The 19064-nt window shown below is 41.6% G+C and overlaps 2 protein-coding genes across 5 annotated transcripts in view; both read left to right on the forward strand.

Moving 5' to 3' along the window:
* The window catches only part of cabin1 (calcineurin binding protein 1), a 31209-nt gene extending 22832 nt beyond the window's left edge, over positions 1 to 8377 (forward strand). For all 4 annotated transcript variants that reach the window (XM_087797486.1, XM_087797493.1, XM_087797502.1 and 1 more), the window contains 5 exons: positions 1342 to 1416; positions 4314 to 4539; positions 5665 to 5826; positions 7102 to 7304; positions 7369 to 8377. In XM_087797486.1, the coding sequence (XP_087653612.1) occupies positions 1342 to 1416; positions 4314 to 4539; positions 5665 to 5826; positions 7102 to 7304; positions 7369 to 7509 (807 nt within the window). In that variant the 3' untranslated portion in view covers positions 7510 to 8377. The remainder of the gene's footprint in view (positions 1 to 1341; positions 1417 to 4313; positions 4540 to 5664; positions 5827 to 7101; positions 7305 to 7368) is intronic.
* Positions 8378 to 15443: 7066 nt separating this feature from the next.
* tbx16 (T-box transcription factor 16) lies at positions 15444 to 18351 on the forward strand. Its single transcript, XM_087808517.1, has 9 exons — positions 15444 to 15459; positions 15538 to 15703; positions 16262 to 16364; positions 16646 to 16810; positions 17127 to 17273; positions 17344 to 17414; positions 17483 to 17571; positions 17636 to 17843; positions 17922 to 18351. Exons 1-9 carry the CDS (start codon positions 15444 to 15446, stop codon positions 18349 to 18351), a joined length of 1395 nt encoding a protein of 464 aa, XP_087664643.1.
* Positions 18352 to 19064: the final 713 nt, after the last annotated feature.

A 19064-nucleotide genomic window follows, 5' to 3' on the forward strand; every position in this document is an offset into this window, starting at 1 on the left:
CATGTAAGACAGTCTTCCAAGACTTTGTCTATAACAGAATAATGTATACATTAAACAACACGGTGTAGCCCAAGTTGGCCGAGTCTTGTTTCCTGTCACAGAAATTTCTAATGCAATTATTCTGCCTGACATTTTCCAGAAGCATTTTCGATTCTGCACAAGCTGCAGGCTTGTCTCCTGCATCGCACAGCATCTCAAACCTCTACCTTAGATACTTTTCTGCTCTATATTCAGACTGATTTACATCAAAAAGCTTTATTCAATTTGAAATAAACTTTCCCGAGTTGCCAAAATCCTTTCTTTCTGTTTCTTAGGCATGAGCTCACATCAATGAGCTTGGCTTCCACTTTCAAATCTTGTTTTAACATGTATAGAAACTCTTACTTTAGGCAGATCATAACAAAATAAACAACTGTTAATATGTAATATTATGCTGAGACAACAAGGTAGAATATATTGAGGACAACGTCCAATATAGCTTTATTACTCCTGTGACTCTTTTGAGGATAAGAATGTCTCCTATTAACCTGCTGTTTTCCCCAGCACATTTACCAAGTCAAATGATTACAAATTCCAAATGAAGCTGTCAAGTCAGCCCCTACGAGAGGTTTCACAGCAAGTGAATACAACCAGGTCCTGCAGTGAACATAACGGCTGTGTGAACAAGATTACTGCTAATTGCACAAGGTTTTGTGATGGCTGACTCCCACACATCAGCAGCCTTTCATAACAGCAGACCTCACTCTGTGTTGGGTTTTTCCGATTGAGTTTCATTCATCTGCTGTGTTAGCTCTGATGTACCTGTTTTAATTTTGGACTTTATTGATTTTACAGCTGGCTTAAACTTGGGGCCTTTTTCTGGTAACCTTTTTATAATTTAGATCACAGGTCCCAAACCTTTTTTCACATCAGACCAGTTTCTCATCTACATCTAATTCACACACCAACATTCAGATGGAAACAGTAAATATCAGTCATATAGACTTTATTTCACTCATTTTCAATAGTTTATTTCTTATTTAACTTAACAGAAACTTGCCTGAAATGAGTGTCCTGGCGTGTAGTCACAGGCTAATGTAACATTAGAAAATACATGTCTTGTTTTTTTTAAAGACGGCCTTTAGACGGTAATAATCAATAGAACAGAAATAGTATAAATGATTGTTTCTATTACTGTGCACGCCATTAACAAATGCCTCACGCAACTCTGGTTTAGATGCTGGCATTGGACCCGCGCGCACGCACACACACACACACACACACACACTTAAGCTTGATAATAAAGTATGGTGTTGCTTTAACTTTTTACTAATGATTCTTTCTCGTGTTTTCCTCTGTCAGGTTGACGAGGATGTAGCTCTGGATCAAGCTTTAAAGTTCTGCCAAATTCAGTTGGCTTCATCTTCACAAAGACAGGTAACACACATTGCTTGTATAATCTTTCATGACGATTGTAGACTTACGATAACCATGGACATGTTTACCTTCAATTGTAATTCATTTAGTCTTTTAAAAGGGGATCCAAATGATTCATTGATCAGTTTTTGACCAGGTAACATTCACACTTTGATGCTCCAGCACTGATTTTACATGGCACGTAGGGCCCAATCTCGATTTAACTTTTGAAGCACCATATGACTAATTCACTGGTGTTGATACATTATTGTAAGTAAGTAAGTAAAGGTTATTTGATTGTTAATTATTCTATTCTTAAGCCTTCTTTTACACATGGCTTTCAAGTGGGTTTCCTGATGCGTGACCTTGTGTTGGTAAAAATGTTTGAAGACGGAGATGTGCATCTCTCTAGTCTTGCTCCCCTTTCTGACTATTAATATCATTATTATGAATTTCCTGTAATGTAAATGCATTTAAACTCTTAGTTGAAAAACACTGGTTGGTTCAATATGAGTGTTTTTCTTGGATCTGATGGCAATGGATGTGTTGACGTTTGGATGATGAAACTACGAAAACTTGCTGCTCTTTTTCTACATATTTCATGTTATTTAAAGATTTAATATACATTATTAATGAGGTTTTAAGTGGTAGATATGCTGGTAATAAACTGCACCCAAAACAAATGTTTCATTTTATTTATTCACTATTATGAACAAGAAATATTCATTAATAGAACTTCAAATACCACTAAGTATTATTAATTGTTTATATTATTATTAATATCGCATTAAAAAAAAAGTCAAACTGACTTGAAGAATTCAGATAAAGGTTCCACACAGTTAAGAGGGTTTTCTATATGATTATTTAATAGTTTCACACTGACCTTTAGATACATAAATACAGATAGGGGTCACCTTGTGTGTCTGACCTGTGAAAGGGGGTTTCCATCCATGATTTGTTGAAGTTAAACCCAACATTCTAAACTATTTCAACTTGCATTAGTTTTACACATGCAAAGATCTCTTCGCTTGCACTAGACAGCGCTTCTAGCTTCTTCTCCTTTTGTGCAAAAACACTAAATAAATAATTGAAAGAAGTATACATACATGAACACAGACTCGTACACACTGTACGTTTATCCATTATCAACTCTTTATCAAAACTCAGTCATTAAATCAGAAGAAAAACATATTTTTATTTTAGTATTTCACCAAAACATGTTTTGCTGTTCAGGCTTGTCAGGAAAAATGCATCAACATATTTGCAAACCATGACAACTTTGGAATGTTTTCAACATTGTAGTAGGTCACCACACCTATTTGCTGGAACGGTAAATCTAACACCTTCTAAAACAATGAACACTATGAGGCAGAGAATTCCCAGTCTCTGGACCTTGACTGGGAGTTTCCCTGTCAATCATTAAGTGACCAAACTACAATCCTATCACAATATATCTTCGTGCTAAAAATGATACACAGTGGCATGAATTCTCCTCTTGTTTGCTCAACCGCCCACACAAGTTGCCAACTTGTAATTACATGCCTGGTGGTATTTGTGCACAAAAATTGAATTAGTTTTTCATCTTGTGAAGGAGTAGTATTCCCCAAAGTGCTTTTTCATCGTAAGGGCAGCACTCTCATCCCATAGTCCTGAGACGATCATTTCTACAGCAATTTCCTTCATAGGTTACCACAGCAAGTGCCTCCTCTGCTTGCACATCCTCCCTCTTCACGCCCATTACATCCATGAACCCTTAATGTCATTGTTTTGTTAACTTATACACTCGTATAAGGGCTAACAGGGTGATCTGATTCAGGCCTAAAGAGAAATTTGGTCAGATCCTCGGCATGGTTGGAGGCGTGGTATTTGTCACTCCGACAGCTCAGAAGGTGTGCCCAAAAGATGGCTGATAAAGAGGGCAGGGGTTCGAACTACTGCTCAACAACATTGTATTTGAGTTGAGAGCATAAGTCCTCTGCAATGTTCCTCAATTACTCGTGTAAATAATTCAAACCCTTATTTCAGCATTTCAAATATCGATGAGAGCAATTAGCTCAGTGGGAAGGCAAGTGAGAAGTAGGATTCTGTCAACCAAACTTGAATGAACTTCCTCTTCTAATCATCATGAAAATATCTTTTAAATCCATATATGTCGTTCCTTTAACAGACGTAACTTCCTTGGCATCAGTAGAAATCAAGATCAAGTAAATAAAGTTCAAATGTAATCATCTCTTCAATGCATTTCTCCCTGAATATGTAACTTGTCGTAGAGCCCCTGTAAGTAACTTAATGATTGCTAAGAAATGGGAGAAGGCTCCTCTGAGTCTTGAGCTCACACACACAAATACTTGGTTGCTTCTTCTTCTTCCTACACACTCACACTATCTTTGAAGCCCCCACGATTACAGCTGCTGCTATTGTGACGATCCGTAACATTGCGAAATAAGGCGCCGAGTCAAAATGTTCACAATTCCATTTTTTAGCTGATTATTTCGATACAGTCAATTAGAGTAACAACACAATAATACACTAAATCATTTGTAATAAGTGTTCTGTGCTCAAATAGACATTTCTAACTTTTTCCCTAATAAAACGGCTTCTTTGAACGTTGCTCATCTGTGTTGCCATGGCAGCTGCTGTTGAAGCAGAGCTGCTCTTGTCTCAGGTTGTATGTGCAGCTCTTTTGTTGTGTAAGTGGTCCTCCAAAGGACACACGGCAAATTGTGTGTAGAGGAAGGACGTGTTGGACCCTCCTATTGTCTCTGAGGTTGAAGGTAGAACACTAAAGCCAGTGGAAGGACTGACTTCAGTCTTATGTTGCACACATGAAGTGAAGTCGTTGATCCTCTCGGACTGAGTTTTGTGCTGGAGGAGTGGCAGGTTTGAGGATCCTCTGGACTCAAGATTCTTTTCTCCAGTCTGCAGGCGACACCCCAACAACGCCCAAATACAGCAAGGAGCACGGCTTCTTCCCAACACCTATCCTGGTCAGCCACCCTCTGACCCCCCAGGATGGTCAAACCAAAGTGGTGTACGAGCCCCTGAGCAAGGTGCCGAGACCTCAAGCATCGAGCTTCCACGAACAGCCACAGCACAAGAGGGCGCCAAGCTTCCCGGCCACGATGCCCTTCCTGCCACATCCAGGTACACATTTGACCTTTAATTTAGAAGGATCGATATCGTTCGTGTAAAATGACTCATAATTGTACAAGGATGGCTGTTAGCAATAGTTTCAACCAGACTTTTCTGTTTGTTCATTATTTATAATTCAAAGTATCAATGTTATAGTTTATGAGCTGCTTTACACTCCAAACTACCAGTTTAGTTCTGCATGTGGATAAAGTTCTCCTGATAATTGAGATGTCTTTACTGAACGCTCAGATTTCCTGCCTCTCCACTTTCCACTTCTAGACTCTTGATCTGTTCAAATGATGCCAGAGGTCCAGCAGCACCGTAATAGTTGATGGTGTCAATTAATAACTTGAATATTCTAGCCATAAACCACAGTTAAATCATTTCTTTAAATGTCAATTGCCAGAAAACTATGGTTCAGGTCCAAAACAAAGGCTGGAAATGTTGGAAAATTTTCTGAAATGTCACCAAAAATAAATATGTGACCACCCAAAAAAGCTAAAACACAAATAAAATACCTTGAATAATCAATAGAATCCTAGAATATATATATATATATATAATATCATTTTTTTCATGTTTTGCAACATTATATTTTTATTATTATAGGATTGATTAACTGTGTTCCTCTGTTAATACAATTGACCATATAAGGAGATGAGTCAGTTCTAGTAAAAGGTAATGGCAGTTTTGACAAATTCACTTCTGATCCGTCACGTCTTGTTATTGTCTTGTTTGGCTACAGTCAGTGTTGCAGAAGTCTCACAAAACACCTGTACAATCTGGACGTGTTTATTTAAACCGTCTTTTAAGTCTCCAAACCCCAGAACAGCCAGCCCTGTTTTCAGTGTCACCACAGAGTCGTGCAGAATATTCTGCATCCTCACACGGTGGCATGAACACATCCAAACAGGTTAGCATCCAGCTAGTGTGTGTTATGTAACCGTTTCCTAGACAACTAGAAAGCAGAGGCCGGAAAGTGAATTAGATTTGAGGGGTTTTTTTTCCATTTAGCTGTTAAAGCTGCGGAGTGAAGGATGTCGACAATATGACGTTGTGTGTCACTCATGATCCTTATTGAGGTGATTTATTTTCACTGCTGCCGCCACACAACCACCTGTTTCTACGTTCTACTAGTGTCCACGCCGCAGCAGTCAGAGGGACTTCTGTACCGGCAGCAGGAGTCGCACCTGTGTCAGCAGATGAAACTGGCGTCCGTGTCGCAAGGTCAGGAGCCGACGGCGGCCGCCTGGTTCGTGGAGGAAGTGGCCACATGTAGCACCGCGCCGTCATGTCCAGGTCAGATGAACACTCTTGGTTTGTTGTAGCTGAGATAATGTGCTGCACCTGAGTGACCGTCAGTGAGCATGTGTGGCTCCTCAATTGAATCCACTCAAATGTGTTCAGCCCCCCGGAATATACACGTCCTCTCTTGAACCGTGTCCGACCACACGCTCAAGAACACACTTAACGTACCAAGTGTTGTGATAAGCAGAGACTGCAGTGGACGGTAAAGGCGAGTGATGGGTTGATGAAGCATCATGATACAGTGTCAGTTGTTTGAGGCGGTATCATGATGCAGTCAGTTCATTTGAATGAAAGGCCACCAGATGGCACTCTCTTCTTTATAATGTTTGGCTCTGAGCTACTCACTCTCTGAAACTATCATTTTCAAACTGACAGTGCCATCGAGTGGTCCTTAAAAAAATAAAAATACTGCATCATGATACAGCATTAATCATTAATCAACAGCTAAAGGGACATTTAAATCCTACAAAATACCATTGATAACTGAGGACTAGAGGATACATTTTACTTAAACGGCTTCTTAAACTGATGTTTGGATATATTTTGGGTTAAAAACAAATGAAATTACTAACGACTTCGTCAAGCGTCATGTTCTTTTAAAATGCTGTTGTGATCTATCCAGTTTAGTTCTCATGCTTTGAACACTGTTTGTATAATGGTGCAGCTCATCTATAGATACTGGCTCCACATTAGCTTCACACCCATGAATCGATAGCTAGAGTTGTCTCACAAAAATTCTATTTTTTAATAAACGGTAATACTACTGTTGCAACAAAAGCGAAGTATAACTCGTCATCAATACATGCAGCCATTGTTATGATCGAATTACTAACTTTCATTGAACAAACCTCTGTTACATCATTCTTTTACATAGCTTTTCCCTGAGAGACTTTGAGACTTGTTTTCTAACTTGTCTTTATTAAATCTTTGGACTTAAAGCAGCAATACTGATGATTGAACTTATTTGTTTCTGGCTCCCTCGTCTGGTAAAACAGTGTAATAACATAGTAGTGAAAACGGTAAGTAAGTAAGTAATTTATATTTGTAGGGAAAACAGAAGAGTCTCGAGCCCTGCTGGCTGAGTCTCTGTATTTGTTTAAGTTGAGTCAGTGTTCTGTCCCTAGAGGCTTCCACGAGTACTCTGTCTACTTCAGCTATGAAATAAACGCAACAAATGCAATTGCCGTCTCTGTTCAATGTTGTTTTTTCAATACATAAGTCAAATCCTCTGTGGCCTCAAATGCTAAAGTGGTATTTCTCCCCCAGACCAGCAGTCGTACTCCAGCAGTGATCCATCCAAGCTTCCAGATCCAAATCGAATCCGCTCCAGAGTCCCGCCAACCATGCCAAAGCTGTTCATCCCCTCGGCCACCATCAAGTTCCCCCCCGAGATCACCGTCACACCCCCCACTCCCACCCTGCTCTCTCCCAAAGGCAGCATCTCCGAGGAGACCAAACAGAGGCTCAAGGTAAGATCTCCTCGCTCCCTCAACATTCAGCCAGACTCCTCATCGCCCCCTTCTGTCCGCACAGAACGTCATCCTGTCGTCTCAGTCTGCAGCCACGGTGAAGAAGGACACGCTGACTCAGCCTTCTCTGGAGGTGCAGGAGACGTCCAGCCAGGAGTCGTCTCTGGAGAGCGAGTCCGACGAGGAGGACGACTACATGGACTGAGCACCTCGCACATAGTCCATGAACCCGAGACGTTAATAACCAATCCTGTCGTGAACGTTCAGTATTCTCGCTGTGCCGGAATTTAATCTTCATCTTCACAGCATGTGCCATTCCAGCCGATCAGAGCTTTGTGATGTTGACCAGGAGAACCTGTTGCCTTCAGAGCCGACCAGCCGCTTGTCGTTGCATCCTTTTTGTACCTCGTGAGCCGTTTTGTATCTTCCAGCCGCAGCTTTATCTGACACAGCCACCACTTAGCCCGGCATGAGAACCTCGTCCACGCCCGTCATCGACGGCCGGCTGCATGCGCCGCCACCTCATCACCTGTAGCAGATTGAAAATGTTTACAAGAAGAGTGGCCACTGAGCTCTGCTATTTTTGTACGACTGTCAATCTCCTGCTTCTGAATATTCTGCCTTGTAGCCCGGAACCAGGAGCACGCCCGACACCAGCACTGACCACGATGTGTACATATCTCGTCCAGACAAAGGTTCCTGTGTGTGAGAGCGCAGGCTCGTGGTCATTTCACTTCCAAGCGACTCAGGAGACACCATTTTCCAGGATGACGTGGAACTGAAAGGCACCGCCAGGTGAACCGGCTCGTCCCGCTGCCTTTGGTTTCTCCGCTCAGACCACAGAATGTTTTCTACAGATTGTTTTCTATTCCCAGAACGTTTTGGAGTGGCCTGTTGAAAAATAAATCATTTTTGAAATGGAAACATGGATGATCACCATTAAATACAAAAACAGCTGTATTTTATTTTTATGTTCAAAGCTGTAAACCGTTTTGTATCGTTTGAGCCACGAGGTCAAGTGTTGGAGCGAATGCTTACTTTGATGTACAACCAGAAATATATTTGAAAACACACCCGTGCTTGTGTCGGCTTTATTTATTGTGTCCGTGCTGCTCGTATATTTATAAATCACTGGTCTCTACTGATCTCAACACTTTCCTTGTGTGAAACTTCATTTTAAACCAACTGGAGCAGTGAAGTTAAAATGGCTGACATTACATTACACTACATCAAATACTACATATATACTGTATATGACGTGTAATACACAACCTACAAACTTTTCTGATAAGTTCACTGCATTCTGACGCTACTTCCTATTTACTTCTAAGTAAGTAAAGGTTATTTGTAAAGGGGCTTTGTGACTTTCTAGACCAGGGCCACAAAGCCCTTCAACAATCGAATACAATAAATGGTTAAAAATATATACTAAAAAGATCAAGACACATAAGATAAACAAAGGAGTTCCAGAAAATCAGGGGAAAGCCTTCTCTGGTCCTGAACCATGTGCGTGGAACCATCAGTAGATTCGGATTCCACAGACATCAGAGCCCGAGCTGGTGTGTAAGGATGGATCAGATCACTGATTGATCCTGAAAGAAACTGGAAGCCAGTGAAGAGTTTTAAGGATCGGAGAAATGTGAGTTCTTCTACTAGAGCGGGTCAGAATTTTCGCAGCAGAGTTCTGAATCAACTGCAGGCGAGACAGCTCCTTCTTGTTAAGACATAAAAAAAAGGATTTCACAAACGCATGGATTATAAGATACACATTGTGTTGTGACATAATTTTCCTTAATTGAGAGATTTTTCTTATTTGAAGAAAACTGTTTTTGGTCAGTTTTTTGCACAAAATAGAAGAAAACGGGAAGAAAAAAAAGTGCTTAAACAATGTTTCCATCAACCTGTAGAGGGCAGAGGTGAGTGAATCAATATGAAGACTGTCACCTGGACTCGGCAACAATTTAATGCGTCAGGAACAAACGTGAAGTGTGTGTGTGCGCGTGCGCGTGCGCGTGCGCGTCTGCGTGTATGTTGGGGGGAGGGGGGCGTGTGTATAGGTAAGTGTAGGTGTGTGAACGTGAAGTCTACTCGTTCAACTAAAGTCAAACTCTCTGGTACTTCTATGTTCTTGATATTAAATCAATTGTATTGTGTTTAAACAATGTCATTATTATTGCTACTAAAATAAATTGTAATGTAAAAATGTATATATTTGTACCAACAAAACACTACCCATTTCCAGAATAACATTTACTCCTTTTGATACATGTGTGTCTCTGTAAAAAACATTTTAACCAAATGTGAACGTATTTGATAATTGTATATTTTATACAAATTATTCATTGTGCACATACGTATATTTATCGGTGGGTGTAAACTTTGAAACACATTTTTAAACTCACAAAAACATCTTTATAAACTCTTTTGTTATTTACATAACTGGCACTAAAGCAGATTCTCATTCTGAAAGGTTCAGAATCTGACATTTAAAACAATCTGAAACTAATTTACTATCCCTCAAAATATTCAAGCGCAGAAAAAAATATAAAACAAAACTCTTAATAACACATATACACGAAATGCAAAATAATCGTATTTGCAACATTATATATGTATGTTTTTTTGCTATCCCGAACCACAGTATTATTGGGTTAAGATTTATATTTTAATTATTATATAAAGCAACACCGGTTACATCATGTTTTGATTTTACTGCCATATAACAGCAAATAGATGGATATACTATAATGTATTCAACAAAAGTTAATATGACATAAGGTCATTGAATCGGTCAGATGCTACATTATACATACAATAATGTGGGTAGAGATTATCAATAAAGGTTGTAAGGAAATGACAACTTTACTGTAATCAATCACCTAGATTTAACACACATTTCAAATAGTCACTTGATTAACTGATAATCTTACATATTTAATTCATATTAAATAATCCTATTCTTGCATTGCATTCACTTAAACTAAACTCAGGTTCACAACTCAAAGGCCGAGGTCACAAAGCCTTGCACACACAGAAAGATTAAACAATCCCAGATTCCAGGACGTCTGGACACCTGTTTGAGAATTAACTCTGAAGGACACAAGTCGCTGGGAACAGATTCTTGAAAACAACAACTTTTGGTAAATTTCCACTACGATCACGTGCGACCGGCCATCTTAGAATCAAATGTTTACACTTACTGACCAATCCTACATTCACATTTGACTAGAGGCGTTAACCTGAATATTCTACTATAAAGATCCACCATTTTGTCTGATCTTTGCGTTCTGGCATTCGAAGACGTCTGCGATAGATCTCTCTGCTTGCTAGCGCCCGTGTTCACGTAAGTTTGTCTCTGACTTTTGCATAATTCACTAAACGAGCATTTTTCTTAAACTCATCCATGTGTCTGTCCTTCATTCCATCACCACGTACGAGGCTGGGGAGGGGTCGGTTCATGGAAACACAAAAACCCCTAACAAGGTCATACATTCATTTTCCATTTACAAGGTAAAAATATATAAATATGATGAAATAACCATTCATCGTTCATTTAACAATCATTTAGCTCAACAAGAATATATTAACGTTTAAACAAAATATGAAGTTATTATATAGATTTTCTTTAAGAGGTGCTTTAGAAGGACATGTTTATTGGTGATTAATTTTGTCGTTGATGTGACATGGAATCATCAATATGTTGCTGGGAATGACATCAACCTACTGAACTTGTTATATTTTAATGTTTTTTTCAAATGTTCCAGAAAATTAATTTTCTTTGTCAACTCACTTCCTGTGTGTGGTTCAGGAATCCTTTTGACCACTACACAACCTGGACTCCTCTGCTCTGACCTTGTTGTCCGGACCACCCCGCTGACCACTGGCTCACCAAAGGACTTGTGCATGCTGGTGTGAAGTCTGCGACACGAGGGAAGTCATTAGTCTTCATTAGCAACTTCCAGGAGTTTCTTATGAAGTGCTGTGAAGTTGTCATTTGCCACTTTGCCAGGCAAGCTCGAGCTGGGGCTTGTTTTCTTATGTGGGGGGCCAAATGTGGGCTCCGCCGGCCCCTGGACGCTGCATGGGACGTCACGGCGGCTCTGGAGGTCCGACCCCGGAGGTGAGTTTATGTTCGTGTAGATATGTTTTGACCGTTCATGGAGTCAAAAGTGTGGACTCCAGTCTTATCATGCATCTCTGCAGAGCTCCTCAAAGTGGCCAATCTAGCATCAAAAGGAGATGCTGCATGGCTAATGTGAGCGAAAGGTGTGAGATTTCTCGTCAGTCCACTCCGGGGGATCTTTATTGGGCTGCTAGAGAGCCGTCTGATCCTGGGCCCGGCTGTATATTGGCAGCTGTTAACTGCGGAGCACAAGAGGATCTGTGCACTTAAAGCAAATGGCCAGAGACCGACACCTGGAGGTGGAACATCAGTGCCGAGGGAGTTCTGAGGGGACGAGGCCGCTCCGCCATCTGAGCAGGTGACCAAACTGCATTGAGCGGCAGAGGGTTCAGACTCACGCTCAAATGACCACTTCGGTGGTGACTGTTTCAGTGCAGTTCGGGACTTTCAGCTATATCAATTTCCTCAGGGGGGATGTTTTACACAGGCGTGTCCAACATGGCAGATTTCATCGGCTTGTGGCCTCCTTTAAGAAATGTACACATAGATAAATAAAAACTGTTTGAATATCAAAAGAAATGATCATGATTCTTAAATATATATTTTTTTGTCTGTCCGTGCAAAGGTTTTTTATTTTGTGCTGAAGTGGTCAAACATATACACACTTATACTTTAAGTCTTAAACTTCTGCATGAGATAATTCCCCCAGTTCGTTCTCATGTTGTCAAATGTGGCACGGTAAGAAAATAAAGGAGAGAAATAAAAACAAGTGAAATATGTAAGATTATATTTACTTGATAAAATTATTATTTTAAAGGGAAATAAATGCTCACAAATACTAGTCTCTATAGTCATATTTTGAGACTGGTAATGAATAATGGAAATAAATATTTTCTTTGGCCTCATGAGGGCCACATAAATACAGTCACAGGGCCACATGTGCCCAGATCTAAAGCTCCACACATGCGTCTGGATGTGGACCACAGAGTCCGGCACCAGAACATGGTACTGCGGGAACATCAAACACATCACCAACTGCCTCCTGGTGAACCCTGGAGGTTCTTGTCTGACTGCTGGTTGACCCCGACTCCTCATCAGGTGAGGAGAGCAACACTCAACCTGTGACCAGAGACTCCTGGAGGACAGATGGTGTCACATGACATCAAGGCCAATGTTGCTCCAGCAGCACGTTGACCAGGGTCTTCACGGGAGTTCCCGTCCCAATACGATCCTCCAGCTCATTTCAGATGATGTACTGACGTCAATAACACACACTTGTTGTCTGCCAGCAAGATGTGACGGCAAATTCTCTTAAATGAACACAATTCAATTGCTCTTATATGACCAGTAGATCACCTCCGACTAACATTGACATTAGAAACCACTGTGAGTGTTCAAGCTAAGAGATGCTTTTACTAGCAAGCACAGATATTAATGTTCAAAATAAGTAATAAAGGTTTTAAAAAGAATGATACAGATGGAATTGTCAGTCGAACACTAAGCATCACGACACAAACACAGAAGCTATGTGCTACAGTTAGCATACAGGAAATAAACACAGACTTCCTGGTCAAGATTGGCCAAACACAGATGAAATATAAATGAAGAAATATAAAAAAAGACTGGCTCAGAACCATTTAAAAAAAAAAAGGAATACATAGAAAAACATTTTTGTCGGAATTGTAATACACGATGTTTTGCACCTCTCAAATGTATGTTACTTAATTCAGTTCAGTTTAGTTTATTCAAAAGTAAAATCTTTATTATATTAACCTGGTGATTACACATGTTCTTGGTTTGAAAACCCCCAAATATGTTTAACTTGTGAAGAAAATTTCAAAACAATCATTTCATGTTATATATTATTTAGACAGTGTTCTCTTAAAACAACCATAACAACTCATCTTGTTGCCACACTGACACGAAAATGTGTATATCTTAATTATTTGGTTTTATTTTGAGTTTTTTTTTAACCTGAAATGTTTATCGTTTTGCTTGAAGCTTAGATTTACATTGAGGTTCAACCTTCAAATGTTAATAAAACATGTCCAAGCTTTTAATGCTGCTGACCATTAAATAAAGAATCAAAACAAGGCTTCAATAAAGTAAACTTGTTAAGTGTCCAGGAAATTAAAGTGAATATTTTTAATGAGTTTTGTGTGGAAAATATTCCTTTAGTTGAGAAATTTAACATTTGAAAAATGTTCAAGATACACCATTTTTTTTAAAAGCTACAAAAGTTAATAAAGACGTAAACACATTTATTTTCGAGACAGGAAGTGCTGGTTTGTTTATTCAACTCAAAACTCTTCAAGAGGAAAAGAAAGAAAATAAATATTATTCGCCTGAATTGAAAGAGTGTGTAGTGTGAACGCTGCTTGCTCATCAGTGGCAGTAAAATGTCTTAAAAAGCTGCTCTTAAGTGCCTCATTAAAAACCTTTTTATTTTGCATCGAACGTCTGAAACAAGCGGGTCAATGCTCTCGCGGCGGCTGTAAAAGTGGTGGCAGAAGTGTCCACGCCGTCTGTATGCAGAGGTGAATACAAAGAGGGTTCAATTCCGCCGCAGCTTCACTATGTTAATGTGGCCCGTGTGCAGCCATTGTTGTCGTCCAGAGACGAGGACATGAATGACATCAGTGGACCTGGATGTTGAGAGGAGGGTGGTGGTCCGGGGGTCGGGGGTCGTCGTGTCACCACCTCATTGTTTCATTCACGCAGGACTCGGGCTGCTGGTGCTAACTGGCTGTTAATTGCCAGCACATACATGAACAAGCAGAAACTGGCTGCTTCCAGGGAAACTGGCCTAATGAGATTAACTAGGAGAGCTGAGGCTTGTCTAGACACCCCCAATACACAACACCCCCCCTCTCTCTCTCACCTTCAGCATCCTACAGCGTCAGAACAGGACGCCCCCAGGTGAGGCCTTACCTGCAGATATCATCACACCATTATGGGTTTACACAGCCACCTCTGCCAGAGTGTTATTTGGAGAAAGTGGAGGAGACCGTTTGAAAAAGTTACCCACAGGCATGAAAATTATCCTTTTTATTTATTTTTTACTTCAATTGAATTAAGATTAAACTTGTTTTTCTTCACAACCTTGTTTGACTTTTGAGAAATCTGTATTTGTTTGTGATATTTTTGATTTAGTGTTGTATGTACGTCCACATAATTGTATTTATTCTTTAATATATCCTGCCATCAGAGCTACACCAGTGTGAGCAGCATTTTGGAAAATGCAAAACTTCTATTCAGATAAATCATTATGACTAGCTTAAGCTTTTCGCCTGTCTTGGTTGTTTGTCTCTTATCTTATACCATTCTTTTATTCTGTACTGCCTCTTCAAAAAAAACACACTGGCAATAAAAGTTTCTGATTCTGATGTGTCAGTACTGACCACGATGTTGGTCAGGATGAATATTTGAATAGTTGTCATACTTGTGTGACTCACAGGTTGATTTAAATTAATGTTATTCAGGGAAAAAGAAAGAGTCCAGTGAAGGTGAAATACCTCTAAATAAAGGAGTAAATCTAGAGCGATATACATGAGTTTCTAGTGATTCTCTCACAGTGACAAACGCAGTCAGCACAAACCCACTAAATGCTACTTAGTGCGTGAGTGAAAGGTATCGATGCCGCCGGGGTCTGCAGCATCCATATTTGTTTTTAAAGTCTCTTAGCAGTTCATAAAGATGCATTTCCTCCGTCCCTCTTCCTGTGGGGACGGTATCAAGACTCTGTTAAGTCTCTTTGATTTCAGCCGCCTCCAATCACAGCGGGACCCTGACTCATCATTGTACCACTTCAAAGCCTGGGAATGGCTGTCCTGGCCCCGCCCACTCTGGGATGCCCCTTAAAAGTCATGGACACCCCTCAGAGCAGGACTTGAGACCCTTAGAGATCACGGCTGCAGATCAGGACTTGTTGTTCAGTTGGATTTCATATCACACATCTGGACTTTTTGGATAACGCTCACTTGGATTTTGTACCCGTGCATGAGATTGTTGGAGTGATGCAGTCCATCAGAGGTAAGTGACCCCCAAGTTGACTTTTGTCACCCTGACCTGACTTTTGACCCAAAACTCACAAGTATGAAATTTCTCCAGACCTAAAGAACTTTGGTGGCCCCCCTCCTCATCCTCCTCCAGCTCCCATGGCTGCCGGGCCAGACCCTTATCTTCAGGGCAACATCCGCCTGACCCTGGAGGACCCCGAACTCTGGAAGACCTTCCACGACATCGGCACAGAGATGATCATCACCAAACCTGGCAGGTAGAGCGACCCACACTAAGTTATAATATAGAAGCAAATCTTTGAATATACTGACAAACCAGGAAGTATCTTTGTTTGATAAAACATTTCATATAAGAAACAGGAAATCATTGCAAGTTGGTTTATAGTCAGAACCAAGTTACAAATATTCATGAACTATCTAAAAAAAAGAAAAACCTCATAAAGTGATGAAAAACTTGAGATTATTGCTAAAACCGGAAAATAATATATACATAAAAAAATAAGACAACTAATGTTTTAAAAATACTAAAATCATACATTAATTAATTATATTTAGATGAATAACAGGTTTTTAATGAACTGTCCCTTTAGTAGCATACATGTCTAAGTAATAGTTTAAAAAACAAAACGTTTTTATATATAAAAGCGCATAATCAAGAATAAAAAGATGATGTGTAATCTAAATGATTGTTTTTGTTTGTATGAAGAGCTAAATATCTGTTACAAAGCTTTAAAAAAGTTTTGTATATATAAATGACAAGATACTGTTATTGAAAGATGATTTGAATATTAAGTGTAATCCCGCTCTGTCCACAGGAGGATGTTTCCTCACTGTAAAGTCCAACTCTCTGGACTCGTCCCGTGTGCCAAGTACATCCTGATGGTGGACATGGTTCCAGAGAACGGCTTCAGGTACAAGGTGAGAATCTTTTGTTTCAAATAAAGTAAACTTGACTTCACACTGGAGCTTCTAAAAGTCTTGTGACAGCCCGCCCATGATACCCCCCCCCCGTACCAGATCAAAGGCCGCTATCTCTTCCTGTTTTTCTATCCCCTGCTGGGGGCCACTGTATTGCCTCCCCCTCTCCGCAGGGGGTCGTGTTCAGCCGTCACTCTCCAGTCTGTCGCCTCTTGACCGATGCTCTGTTCCGGGCCACGGCTGACCCATGTTATTTCTAACTGCCCGTCTGCTTCCTACAGTGGAATAAAGAGAAATGGGAGGTGGCGGGAAAAGCGGAGCCCCAGCCGCCCTGCAGGACGTATCTGCACCCCGACTCTCCGGCCCCCGGGAGCCACTGGATGAAGCAGTCCGTCTCCTTCCTGAAGCTGAAACTCACCAACAACACGCTGGACCAGCACGGACATGTAAGTAACACAAAGAATTTCACTATGATGTCATTATGTATAAGTTAAAAAAAACATGGTAGGCTTTTTGTCTAAAGTAAACTTTACCTTTATTTTTTAAATAATAGTCTAGTTCCAAACTAATAAGTTATCACTTAGTAAGTCATTTTGTCCAAAGTGACTTAACCATGTCAAGGTTCAAACCATGTACAGTAGGAACCAAACCATCAGGTAGACTAAGAACTGTTTTTTAAGGTTATGCCTGAATAAACTTTTTTTTGGATTATTGTGTAATTCTCTGCTTGAACGTCACCCTCACCATTGTGCTGGTCTCCAGATCATCCTCCACTCCATGCACCGCTACCACCCGCGCTTCCACATCGTCCAGGCCGACGACCTCTTCAGCGTCCGCTGGAGCGTCTTCCAAACCTTCACCTTTCCAGAGACCTCCTTCACAGCCGTCACCGCCTACCAGAACACCAAGGTCAGCCAGTGCATCTCACCGTTATCATCCTCAAGGGTTTCGGTCTGACCTAACAACGCTTTGATTCCAGATCACCAAGCTGAAGATTGACCACAACCCGTTTGCGAAAGGGTTCAGGGACGAGGGCACGACGAAGAAGAGGTGAGTGACAACGTCTTCTGATGTCTAATGGTTGCATGGCTTAACCTAACAGTGTGGTCTACCTGCAGGCGAGCCACCAAGACCCCAGGCTTCATGGGGAAACAGGCCAAGATGTCAGACATGTTGGGCCGGGACTCTGAGGAGGACAGTCCACCAGGTATGCAACAAAAAGTCATTAAGCCAGATTTGATCAGAAGCTGACGTGGACGACTTTTTTTCAGACTTCTGTCCATCGTCGTACGAGGGCTTCGAGGGCGAGGAGGGGAGCCTGCCGAAGAGAAAGGACGAGGACCTGGTTAAGGAGGAGAGGTACTCACCTTGGGCGGCTGAGAGGGAGCACAGGACAGAGTCTCCTGCTGGGACAGACAACAGAGACATCTACAACTCGGAGCAACTGGTTCCTGCACCAGCGTCCTACCAGCCGTACAGGTGAAGATTTTTAAACGTCATCATTAGCACAAGTCCCGACACGATCACATTCTGATCACTCCTCTGGTCTTCATTCAGGTTCAACGAATATGGGAAGTCCCCGTCTCCGTCCTCCAGCGTGGGCAGCACCAACAGCGGATCGGGACGCAGCTTCGAGTCGAGAGTCCAGGACGTGGCCACCGTCCCGGATCACGACCCCTCGAAGCGCCAAGAGGTTGCCCCGCCACCGTGCGGACCGCAGCACCTCTCCGGCCCGCAGGACTACACGGGCGTGATCAACATGACCATGTCTCAGGCCGGGAAACCCGGAGTCATCGGGCACCACATCTACAGCCCCTATGGCTCCGAGCAACCTCTGGGTCAGTGGAGCGGCGCCGGGTCGACCCAGTACCCGCCTCCGCACCCCCTCACCGCTGACTATCCCACGCAAGCCGTTCACCACGGCTACCACCACGGCAATGTGGCAGAGTGGAGTCAGTACCCGCTCTTCTCATACTCCTGCTGGTGAGCAGAGGAACCAGACTCAAGTTCTGCTCGCAGCTGTGCATGTCCACACCTGAGACCCACCACCAGACTCCACTAAATGACGCAGCACCGCCGGTTGGACTGTTGCTTGCTGCCTCATGCCAGGACTGTTTTGTTGTTAACTATTTATTTTGTATTTCATTCCATTCTTGCTGTACATATATTTGTGTAAATCTTAACGTGTGCAATTATTTGAGTGTTCTGATTGTGATGTGGGATAAAAAATAAAATAACTCAAGTTGGATTTGGTGTCTCCTGCTTTATCGGAGTTGTTGAGTACACGTTTGGGGCTGGCCTCCTCCAGTCGGCAGCACTTCACCATGTTGATTTGTCTTTTGTGGGTCTAATGACGCCCCTCCGCTGTGTGGACAAACCCAGCAGGCATTAAAGAAAGTGTATTGCCGCGACCGGCGCTCACCTGCTGAGGTTTACCCTGCGCATCACAAAAGAGGAGCACGACTCTCCCTGGTCACTTAAAGTAGCATGAAAATGGGGGGAGGTTCCCTTTCACAAGCCAAGTACCCAGAGCAGGCTGTTCCACCCTCCATGGATATGAGCTACTAATGAGTGCTGTAAACAGAAAGGGGCGAGGCTTCTAATAGTATTCATTATCTTGCACTTCACAAAGAAACATTGTCCACCTTGAAGTTAGCACATGCTAATTTAGCAGAGGATTTAAAGAGATGACCCTTTTCC

Source organism: Callionymus lyra, chromosome 1 (assembly GCF_982586985.1).
Source record: "Callionymus lyra chromosome 1, fCalLyr1.hap1.1, whole genome shotgun sequence".
In the NCBI taxonomy this organism is placed as follows: Eukaryota; Metazoa; Chordata; class Actinopteri; order Syngnathiformes; family Callionymidae; genus Callionymus; species Callionymus lyra.